At 35.9% G+C, this 12,198-nt stretch overlaps 1 protein-coding gene and 1 long non-coding RNA gene across 2 annotated transcripts; both read left to right on the top strand.

The window, feature by feature from the left end:
- Positions 1-2,684: 2,684 nt before the first annotated feature.
- On the top strand, positions 2,685-6,846 carry LOC132610670 (B3 domain-containing transcription factor ABI3-like). The gene is made up of 6 exons (XM_060325002.1): positions 2,685-5,201; positions 5,450-5,542; positions 5,649-5,749; positions 5,883-5,929; positions 6,205-6,281; positions 6,387-6,846. Exons 1-6 carry the CDS (start codon positions 3,582-3,584, stop codon positions 6,519-6,521), a joined length of 2,073 nt encoding a protein of 690 aa, XP_060180985.1. The 5' UTR covers positions 2,685-3,581; the 3' UTR covers positions 6,522-6,846.
- Positions 6,847-8,169: 1,323 nt separating this feature from the next.
- On the top strand, positions 8,170-10,326 carry LOC132610197 (uncharacterized). The gene is made up of 3 exons (XR_009571059.1): positions 8,170-8,376; positions 8,479-8,560; positions 9,962-10,326. It is a non-coding gene; the product is annotated as an uncharacterized LOC132610197 (long non-coding RNA).
- Positions 10,327-12,198: the final 1,872 nt, after the last annotated feature.

Genomic DNA, 12,198 nt, shown 5'->3' with positions numbered 1-12,198 from the left:
CAATACGCTAGGTAGCCCCTCGTGGCCCAAAATTCACGTGAACGAGGCACCGCAAAGAGGGAAATGACCACATTGTGCACGCATACAAAAACTAACCCCTTCCTCTTCACCAATCATATCTTCTTCCTTTCTGCATGGAACCAAAACCTTTATTTTTCCATTAAAAAATTGGTCATAAAATTAAAACATTTCATCTTCAACCCTCTCGTGTCACCATACTACTCGTCTTTCCCCTTGATGTAATTACTATCAGACTTCAGCTCCATCTCTTTAAGGAATTTTGGTTCAGTCTAAGCTTTGATTTTTGTACTGATTCTCTATTGGTTAAGCAATAAAAGGATGGTTGTATTATGCGTGTATTTGTAACATATTGTTAATTTTAGTAAATTGTGAGGAAAGGGAAGTGACACGTTGCAGCAAATGAAGAACTCCGCCACTTCACCTACGAATGAAGACAAGCCATTGTGAGCAAAGAAATCGCACTACCATTACCTCTTCTCAACCAGTCGGTCCAATCCTTCATGCTTTAATATTTTAAGCGCATGTTGTTTTGTTTTTTGTATTAATATGGTGATGGTGATCCAATCTTACTTTGCTTATTTGTTTTTTTTTTGTTTTTTTTTTTTTTTTTGTCAGCTACTTTGCTCATGTGATCGACACAAGTTATATTGTGAGTAATTTTGAACATCAAAATTTGAGCAGATAAAAAAATCGTCATTTTTTTTTTAATGCAGTTGTTACATATCGTTTCATATAACCATGATCTTTTTTATTTGCTCAAATTTATAAAAAAGAAGGGAAAATATTTAAAATGCACCCCAACGTTTGGCCAAATTTATAACTATGCATCTAACCTTTGCGGGTGATATATTACCCCCCGCACCTACTTATAGTATTTTATTGGCATTTGTTTGGTGAGCTGGACATGAGCGTGAGGACACGTACAAGGGGCGCGTAAGGTGCATATTAAACTCGGCTGACCCCTTTTTTTTGTCACTTGGCCCTCCCAATGACTATTTTTTTTAATCCCCTCAATTTATCAATATTGACCCATTTCAATACCACATCACCCTATTGGAACTCCATTGAAGCATAAAAAATTGAAACCCTAACTTCAAATTAAGGGATGGATTCAAGAAGTAAGTTACAAACTTGAGTAAGTTTCTCCTCTTCTTTCATTTCTTTTCTTATATCTAGTAGGTTAGCGTTTCCAATTTCCCCCAAATTTTTGTATACATTAAGTTGATGTGTGAATGGATTTTTTAGTGTCTTTAGTGTAAAATGTGCCAAAATCCAAACCTTAAACTCAACGATTTGACTATAATGTGCAAAAATAAGCAAATAATGTGAAGATTTGAAAGGGAGTCGGTTCGTTTTTTTTTGGAGTGTTTTTCGTCTAAGTGTTATAGAATGGGGCATATATTATAATGATAAGGGTGTTTTAGTCTTTTCTCAGGCGTGGGGTGCACCTGACTTTAAAAAACTAGAGGTGACATTTTAATGGCCAATAAAACACATTATAAATAGGTACAGGGGTGTAATAGGTCACCCGTAAAGGTTAGGTGTGTCGTTGCAAATTTGGCCAAACGTTCGGGTGCTTTTTAAGTATTTTCCCAAAAAAGAATAGGGTAGGGGGTATATCTATTACAAAAAGATAGGATAAAGGATAAAATAGAATTATTACTCTCTCTGTTTCAATTTATTTGTCTGATTTTGACCTTTGCATGGAGTTTAAGAAAGTAAAGAAAACTTTTGAATTTTGTGATTTTAATCTAAAGATATGTAGAATGTATCAATTTATCATGTTTAATCTTGTGGTCTTAAACATGCCACGTGAAAAGTTGAAATTAAAAAGTACTAAAAAATGAAAGAGACATTATTTTTGAAACACACTAAAAAAGAAAGTAAGACAAACAAATTGAAACTGATAAAGTAGATATAAGCAAAAGAAAAAAATGAGAAGAAAAAACAAGGTAACGAATCACACCAAATCGATCGTTACATTAAACAAGACTTTTGATCATTGTATAACAATGATTTAAAAATACAATACAATAAAATTTAAGTGAAAATCACAACAAACATTATATTTAAACCAAACACCACAATACTACTTCCTCTGTTCCATAATAAGTGTTACCTCCGCCAAATTTTTTTGTCCATAATAAGTGTCAACTTAGGATACCAATGCATATATTGACTAGTTTTTTTTTTTTTTTTTGCCTTTGGACAAAAAATGGCAAATGATGATGGTTGGATTCCCACTGTAAAAAGATGAACTACTTATGCATGCTTTAATCATCAAGAAGATTTTTTTTTTATATATATATAAGGGTAATTTGATAAACTTTGCAGTTCATTATATCTTAATATGCGTGTTTTTTCTAAGGTGACACTTATGATGGGGACAACGGGAGTAATTAGCAACCATCCACACAAGCTGTTACACAAATTGTTACTATATTCTTTTACCCATATTAGAAAGAGAATTGAGCTGCCTGTGTCATCAATGGTGGAGTAACGTTAATGTTTTTTTTTCACCTTACAAAAGTGTGAACAGAAGAGCACCGCTGGCTAGCACCATTTAGATGACAACGTATGTCATATGGCGGAGAATACGGGAATATGTGTAGAAACAAACGGCACCAGGTTTTTGTTTTGGTGGTTTCTTCTCTCATTTTTGAAAGTTTTCAAAACCACCCTTATCAGTTTATCTTTCACTCTCTCTGTCTTACATATTTTCTCTCTCTTACTTAACAACAAAGTTAAACCCCCTAAAAAAACCAAAACTATTTGAACTTATCTGCAACAAAAGTAGCTAACTCTTATGGAACTTCCCGGAAATGTCGACAAAAGTTAGTAGCGATAATAAGCCGCGGTGGGTTGTTTTTATTAGTGAATTCTGACGAACTTTAGTTTGTTGTTTGGTGTGGTGCTTTTTTCACTAATACAGTCTACAAATTTTTGTCTTGGAAGAAAGATAAAAAGAGTTGTTGTTCACAGTTCATGACTTCTTTGGTTTTGCCTGAATTCTACTTCCATTCTCCACTTGTTCGTGTTTCCTCCGCCTTGGTTTTTAAACTACCGATTTTATTTAGAGTAATGATACAAAAATTTTAATTTCCCTTGTATAGGTATCATCAGTACTTAAATTGTAAGTTGTTGTGCTTTAATAGAGTAATTTAAAGTGTTTGTGTATTTAATAATCAAGAACCAGAAAGAGTCGCTTTCACTATACTTGTTATTTTTATTTAAAAAGATACTCAAGGCCCTAGCAGCAGATGGTTTATGTTACAAATCAATCCCACTTGCAGATTTGATAAGAAAGTGTAGAGAAAAAAAGGGCCCCTTTTGCTTCCTTTAAACCTAGCTTGCTTCCTTAATCAGTTACAAGCAACTACTCACTTCCTTATCCGTACGCAGAGTATCTCTGCCCATTCTCTCTCTCTCTAAATTTCTCTTTTTCTCATCAGCCTCTCTTCTTCTTCTTCTTCTTCTTGTTTTTTTTTTTTTTTTTTTTTTTTTTTTTTTTGACCTTCGTATATAACGAAAGAAAGGCTTTTTTGTTTGTCTAAACAAAGATGAAAAGAGGATTAGAGTTTGATGGTAAGCAAGATTTGGAGGATGGACTAGAAAATGTTATGGTTGCTATGGAAGATATTCAAAGCCAACACCAATACCAGCAGCAGCCTAGTGAATTTGAACCTATGGAGGAAGAACAAATGATTGGTTCTATTGTGGGTGACACAGATATTTTTCTTGATGGAGATAGTCATCATGTGCATAATCTTGATGTCAATGACACTTCCATTTTTTCCACAGACTTCACCCCTATCCCTGATTTTCCATGCATGTCATCTTCTTCATCAACTTCTTCAGCTCCTCCTCTTTCTAATCCTTTTCGAACTTCATCTTCATCATCTTCAGCATCCTCTTCTAATTCTATCAACAAGAAAATCTTGTCAATGGAAGGTGATCTCCCTCTTCCCGAAGACGATGACTGCTTAAACGTGATGGAAGATCTTGGATACATGGATTTGATCGATGGAAATGAATTTTGGGACCCTTGTACGCTTTTCCAAAATGATCAAACTCCACAAGATTACAACATGTCTGAGTCATTCCAACTCTCAGAAAACGATAATCAAGAAAGGAAACCCGAGCTCGAAAGTGGTGATGATCAAAATGATGGGCTGAGTTTTTTCCAAGGTAACGGCGAGCTGGCCGTTATCTTCTTTGAGTGGTTGAAGCAAAACAAAGACTATATCTCTGCTGAAGATATGAGGAACATTAAGCTAAAGCGTTCCACTATAGAAAGTGCTTCGAAACGCTTAGGGGGAACAAAAGAAGGGAAAAAACAGTTGTTGAGACTCATACTTGAATGGGTTGAACAATACCAACTGCAAAAGAAACGAATGAGTGAAGCATCATCTGATTCGCCGTGTCAATATCAAGAGTCTCTTCATGAATCGAACCTAAACCCGAACTCCGGTTTCCAGTATAACACAACTGTTGCTCCTGATCCAAGTACTTGTTTCTATCCATCACCATATATGCCAACTCCCCCTACTTATATCCCTCCCCCCGAGCACTTTTACCCAACGCCTATGAGCGCGGGGTTTGTAGGCGATCCGTACTGTGACGGACCTTCATTTACACCTCCGTTGAGTCAAACAGTAAATGGGAACATGGAATATCAAACCATGGAGTCTGCTCAATCCTGGCCTCCATCGCAATTCTCCCCGATGGAAGCTTCTCAATACAACCCGTTAACTCCTGAGGATGATTGCAACATCGCCACAAATGCTAATCCTCACGATTTGTTCCGTCAATATCCTTACCAACTCTTCGATGAGAATGGCGAGAGAATGGTGAGGTCGGGCTCTTCTGCTACCAAAGAGGCTAGGAAGAAGAGAATGGCTCGGTCGAGGCGACTATCGTCGCATCATTATCGCCACCATAGCCATCAAACGCAGCATCAGAGCCAAAGTAGTGACCAAAGTTTAAGGATGGTCGGAGAGAATTGTGCAATGGCTCTGGCTAATAATCCAGGAAATTGGGTATATTGGCCTTCTGCTGCTCCGGCACCAATGATGATGGTTCCACCACCTGAGGCACCACAACCACATGCTACGACCGAGAGGCCCGGGATGCAACCACAGAACTATCAGAAGCATGGTTCTGCGGACAAACGATCGCAGGTTCATTTCTTTGTTTCGCCACATTTTCGTTAGAGTGTAACTTTTGTTTCACGATTATGTCATTTAAAAAGTAATTTCAAGTAACTTTCCATATTAAATGGCCTTGTTCACCTGCAAAAAGGCAGGGAACCTGCTACAACAAAAAAAAATATTGCACTATTATCAGTGTACATAACAAAGATCGTTTGACATGAAGATTATTTATGTATGTAAGCAGCCCTAAATTTTGTGTGGATGTTCTATGATAGGGTTTGAAAACAGAGAAGAACCTAAGGTTCCTGCTACAGAAAGTGCTGAAGCAGAGCGATGTTGGCAATCTTGGAAGAATTGTGCTGCCAAAGGTACATTATTTTTGTACTTATTTTTGCCGTCATGAATTTTGATCTATTTTCGTTTCAGGTTTTTAGTTAATATGCTTGATGAATTCTTAATGTTGTTAACAAACAGAAAGAAGCAGAATCGCATCTGCCAGAACTTGAATCAAGAGATGGAATTTCAATTGCTATGGAAGATATTGGAACTTCTCGTGTTTGGAACATGAAGTATAGGTGTGTGGACTCAATTGATTGGAGATGGTCATAATTAGTCTAGTTAATTTTCCTTTACAAGAACATAAAATTAATCAATTTTTTCCCCAAATTGCTCTGCTCAATTTGTGAACTTGTTTTTTGGGTGTTTCAGATTTTGGCCGAATAACAAGAGCAGAATGTACCTTCTGGAGAACACAGGTAACAAGGACACATTTTGATCCTGCTAGCATCTTATTAGAATAGATTTATTTGTAAAGAGTTAACTAATATACGTTGAGAATGTATAGATTTTTTTAATCATTAGTGGTGTGTTTTTTAACTTAGTTGTAGAAAAATATGACTTGTTTTCCCCGGTGAATAATCCATAGGCGGGCTGGGCTACTTGTTGTATTTTCTATGACTTGATAGTGTAAATTTACAATGTCTATTACTTAATTCCCACTTATAAATGTATCATCTACCATTTTTATCAGGAGATTTCGTACGAGCTAATGGACTTCAAGAAGGAGACTTCATCGTAATATACGCAGACACCAAGTGTGGCAAATATGTAAGTCCATAGTATTTATCTTCAAATCACTCAGTTTTGTTGATCACATCGGGTGTGACTTAATTTCCTGGCTAATTTCATTAACATTGTTGAATGATACATCAGTTGATACGGGGAGTAAAAGTGAGACAAACTGGACCAAAAGCAGAAGGCAAGAAACCAGCAAAGAAGAATGCCCGGAATTCGTCTTCAGCAGCTAATAGCACTCCAGTTGCACTGATGAAGCGACTTGTGAAATAGTGCAGCATCACAAAAAAATTCCACCCCTATGTGAAGGAATGAGCATGTCGGAGACTACTGTTCTTTATCCTACGTATATGTATATGTAAAACCTGAAGTTTCTGCAGATGGTCCTCTCATGCAATACTTCATTTTGGTGGACATGTTTTAGGGGTGTAATTGTGTAGAGAATCTGTATGTAAACTGTGTAATATGCGCGTTTTGGTAGCGGTCTTTTTTTGGGATCATTGAACACCATCAGCTATGATCATAGATACTGTATGTCTACTGCCTGTACCTACTAATAAGTGTATCTTATCTTTAATTATATCAATATTTCTGTTCACTGTTTGTATGTGGTACGATCACTAGAAAATAGTTGAAACTAATTGCTTAAATATTTGCGCTTTCCCTTTGAGTGACATGGGTTATAATTAGTTGCAGTACAAATCTCGAACTGTATTTGACACTGGTTTATAGAATTTTGGACGAGTATTTAGAATGCATAAATGGCTTCTTCAAATTTTACTACATCAAATGCTAATTCGAAGTTGGGAAGCTCGAGTTCTTCTCCAAGTTAGGGGTGTCAAATAAAAATTGAGTTGAATTTGGAGGGATCAAAATAAAGACTCATGTGTGATTAAAAGGTAGTGCGATTAAAATACACCATAATTGGAGAGATTTCTCAACTTTGGTTAAATTTTAATTTTGTAATTTTTTTTATAATTTGTTTACTATTTAGAATAAAATTAATACAAGTTATATTTTTATACCAGATATTTAAAATAATATTTGAATATGTTATATTTTTATTTTTAACTATATAATAAGTGTGAGTCATGGGTACGACGAAGGGTATTACAGTCATTTAATATGTGAGTCTCACTTTGTTATTCCACTTATTTCAGTTCCTCCCCGTTTCTTCCAGAACTTAATTCTTCGATTCTTTCATGTGTCACGGCTTGAAGGGGAGCCTTGGCGTAACTGGTAAAGTTGCTGCCATGTGACCAGGAGGTCACGGGTTCGAGCCGTGGAAATAGCCTCTTGCAGAAATGCAAGGTAAGGCTGCGTACAATAGACTCTTGTGGTCCGGCCCTTCCCCGGACCCCGCGCATAGCGGGAGCTTAGTGCACCGGGCTGCCCTTTTCATGTCTCTCCTCCGAGCTCTCCCTGTCAAACAACGATGGAGACTAGATTTGAGTCCTAACTCCACCTTCAAATTCTAATGATTGTCAATTTGGGTCTTTTCTTTCTTTTTCACCGTCTTTTTTTCCCAATTACTAACCCTACTCTCCCTCCAATTGTTTTTTTCACTCTCAACCCCCCTCTCTCTGTGTTTTAGAATATTTATTTCCCATATATTGTAGGAAGTAGTAATCTTTTTGAGGAATTTTTGGGGACCGAAGCTTAATTCCGAAAGCAATAGCTACTTCAACAACTCTATGAGATTCTAATTCATGAAGAGCACTTATTTAAAGCTCAGAAAATGATTCGGTTCAAAAAATTGCCAATTTTTTTTCATAAATTTAAATTTCATTCTCATTTATAAGGATTCCAGCTTCAATATGTGCTAATTTGCCTCCCACCTTTATTCTTAATGGGTTGTTTCTCCGCTTCGATAGAAATGTCCACAAACAAAGATGTTGTGGTGCGTAGAGCTCAAGAGATTAAGGAACAACGACGCACTGATAGAAATTTGAGACGTCGCACCAGGCGTGTACCAAATGAAGTATTTGAGAAATTGAGAATCAAAATGTTCATTCAATTAAAGAAAACGTATATAAAAGAATGAGTGTTTCTTTATGCCTGTTCGTGAAGTATAAAACGGTTCATTTGTTCCTGAATAGCTTCTTTCAAAAGGGCTTCTGCTTCCTCGGTAAATGATATTATATGGATGTGCTGTTTTCTCTTCTTTGTTTGCTATTCTGATTACTCTCCTCTTTTTTCTTTTTTTTTTTTGGTCTTCTTTCAATTTCAGAGTTCAGGGTGAAAGACCATTTTGTAGTGAAAAAATAACGAGAAGGCGTATATTGATACGCTCAATGGACATGTCTCTCTAGGTAATTTGAAGGAGGCATTTCTTTTGCATTATTGATTCCTAATAACAAGCTTTAGCTTCTTGATTTTTTGCATGATTCATTATTGGTGGACAATACCGGTAACTATATGTCCTTTTAATTGTAATTAAAAAGAACTATAAATTAAGATTTTAACTCCATGTCTTTGATTAAGAGATGTGCGTAATGGATGAGAAAAGAGTTAAAAGAGACAAATAGAAGAAAAACTTATGGAAGTGGTTCATGTTTTATCCAACAATTGCTTGATTTGATTAAGTCGTGGTGTACTTTTTGTTGTTTTTTAATGGGTCATATCTCTTTCAAGTGTTAATTAATGGGTAAACATCAAAATGCTAGAATTGATATTTTGCAGACTTGCATGGAGAAAAAAGTGTGAAAACGAGGGGAAGTCCAGAGCACCGGTACAAACACTGGTATATGCATCCAACTTTAATTCCCTGAAAACTTAATGTTCATGGAATGGTACATTCATATTATTTTAGTGACATGTTGATATAATGTTAAAAATAAGATATATATGTAAGCCATGCTATTTTAATATTGTGCTCGCAGGATTTATGAAGGCACATTTTAATTCACTATACAAGAAACTTCACTTTGACATCATCCCGAAGCTAAGGTTGAAAAATCTGAAAGGTTATTGTCTCCATATGAAGTCAATAAAACCTCCTACATAGAAATAATGCTCTGCTTTGACCAATTTTTGTAGTCAAAAGCATTTAAAAGTCAGCAAATTGTTCAATTTGTTTTCCTTTTCATGTTCCTGTTAAGGTATTGGTTTACCTATTCGAAAATGCTTAGTTATTCCGCTGCTTTCTTGCTGGAAGCTTCTAAGGTGAGCTGCATTTGGAGGAAAAGATGCAGAAAGAATGACTAAAATGAAATAGAAGTTCAAGTAAGGCAGCATTAATGTGAAAAGATTACTTTTAGTGTTCTTATCGATTGTTTAACCCAATGTATCAGTCCAAAGTTGACGGGAGAAGAAGTTTTGATTCAAAAGATACCCCTATATACATTTCTGGCGCTAAAGCTATGGACAACATAAAGACTTCTCATTGAGACAAATAAAAGAAAAAGGAAGTTTATATAGCATAGCCTTGCCCCCCTTACTATTTTAGAAAATATTAATGTTTTGCTTGTCTATTTCCCCTTATCAGGTCACAATCCCATCTTTGCTATACTTCAAGACAAAGAGATGCACAGTTGAATTACCCTGTGCTACATTATTTCATCATAGTAGGATCTTGACCTTATATATCCTGAAAGCTTCTTTCAGTATGTGCTTTTATCTCATGTTTTCAGTGAATATAGTGATGTAGTTAATTGATACTTCTCCAAGATAGATGACGAATATTTTATTTGTTTTTTTCTTTCCCTGAACAGTACTAATGTATAGTGAAGAAGCAATCAACAGAGGTGTGAAAAAGAAATCTGCATGGAAAAGTGAAAGCTACATAATTGCTCACAGTTCAATGATCAAGAAATATTTTTAGCAGCCACTATTTTCCTTTGGAGCTCTCTTTACTTTGATCTTTCTTAGCATTTTTAATACTGTAATTCTCAACTGAAAGTTGTGGTCATTTGCAATTTTCCTCCAAAGCTCAATGATGGCGGGGCATTTTCTCTTGGTTATTGCTCAAAATTACAACTGTTAATGACTGCTATGTGTTATGAGTTGTTGAAGCATTTAGATTTATTTTGCTGTGTCAAATGAAGATATCAATGGATGAAGTGTAACTTTTTGGTGATGTTGACACCCAATTTTGTCCCGCCTCTCCTCCGAAATACCTATTTATGCTTCTAATATTTTTGGAAAATTAAAAAATATATATATTATATCTTACTATAATTACTAGCCTCTTATCAATACCCACGTTTTATTATTCTATTACAGTTACCTATTATTATTATTATTATTATTATTATTATTATTCACAATTTTATCATTCCGGCATTTTTGCCAGCTTACGCACACGCATCGCATTTATCTTTGCATAATTAGATAATTGTGTTTATTTACTGTGAATTTTCGAAATATTATTGCACGGCTATTACAACACCATTTTTTATCTGAGCACTAATAATTGCATATTTTATATTAAGTAATATTTTAACACAAGTTATTTAAATAGGTCTTTTAGTTAAATGTAGTAGCCCAATCAACTCGTACTATTTTCGGACCAATTCACAAAAAACCAGTCCACATTTTAATTTACCTGACATCATTTTAATTTACCAGCCCAACTTAATTCACCCCAGCCCAAATAATTAGCCAACATTTCCGACCAACCCATTCTTCTTATTTGCCCAGCCTATTCTTTTTATTTGCCCAGCCTATATTTTAGCCAAACCAGCCCATTTTTTAACCCGACCCGGAAGCCCAATTCCCGTCCAAAATAAGGGAACCACTAGGGTCCCCTTCTTCATTTTCTCCCTGATCCGCCGCCTCCCCCTTCCTTATCCTCTCTCTCTCCTTCTCCCTCCTTTCTCCCTCTCTCCTCTCCACGCCACTGCCACTCCACCATACCTTGTCCCCCCACGCTTCTGTTCCCTCCACCTCCGTTTGTCACCCCACTCCCCTCTGTCCCCGCTCCTCTCTCTCTTCTTCGCAACAAACTCTAGAATCGCCCTATAAATAATCGGTTTTTTAAGTCATCAAGAGAGGTTTTTTGGATTGGTGAAAACCCCCCTAGAATCTGAGGATTTTTGATTGGTGAAAACCTCCCAAGAACCGAGAGGTTTTCAATTCAAAAATTCCCCAAGGAAACTGAGGTTTTTTTTTTCGATTCAGAAACCCCCTAAGAGATACCTTAATACTTCTTGATATTCATTTCGAAACACAAGTCTTTAATGGTTCCGGTCCCCTTTCAAAATATCGGCTTTTAATTGTTCGATATCGTCACAAAATTAAATCCTGTTTTTTGGGCTGTGGATGTTCGTTTTGAATCCGAGAATACGCAAGTTCGAATTTATGTAGTGTTCGAGTGGATATCGAAGCCCCGCACCCTAGTTCGCTGCACCCCAAAAAGGCCTGTAATTCCCCTTTCTTTTTACTTTGCATTTTTGTTCTGTCTCTTTGGTTATTTGTAGTTGATTATGTGTTAGGTTAGCATGTTTTATGTGTTGTTTCGTTTAGTTACTATATGGCATGATTTAGATGTTATTAGTCTTAAATTTTATTAAGTACATGATTGGTTCTATTTCTACCTATTGCTTTCTCAGGCATTTGCTATATTCCTATTACGATCCTGTTAGCATATTGGTTTACTTGTGTAAGTGATTAATTTGATCATAGTGTGCTAGCTTGAATATCTTGTTTAGTCAGAATCGTTGAAAATGCTTATGTAGTATGTTTGATGGTTTACCTGATCCCTATGTGACTTGTCAGTAGCTGTTTGGTATTTGAAAGCATAAAGTAATCTTTAAGCATGCATATGTCTGGTTGCTAGTCAATACAGAGCTGTTATTTCAAATGATGTTTGGCTTTAGGAAGTTTAAATTTTGTTGTATGTTAAACCCTGATGATAAGTTGTGTACCAATTTGTATAAGGCTGCTTAGATCTAAAACTACGTTCATAGAGACCAAAAAACATGTAACTTGAGTTATTAAACTGACCAAG

Source organism: Lycium barbarum, chromosome 9 (genome assembly GCF_019175385.1).
Source record: "Lycium barbarum isolate Lr01 chromosome 9, ASM1917538v2, whole genome shotgun sequence".
Lineage (NCBI taxonomy): Eukaryota > Viridiplantae > Streptophyta > Magnoliopsida > Solanales > Solanaceae > Lycium > Lycium barbarum.
This window is presented reverse-complemented; position numbering and strand designations above follow the sequence as displayed.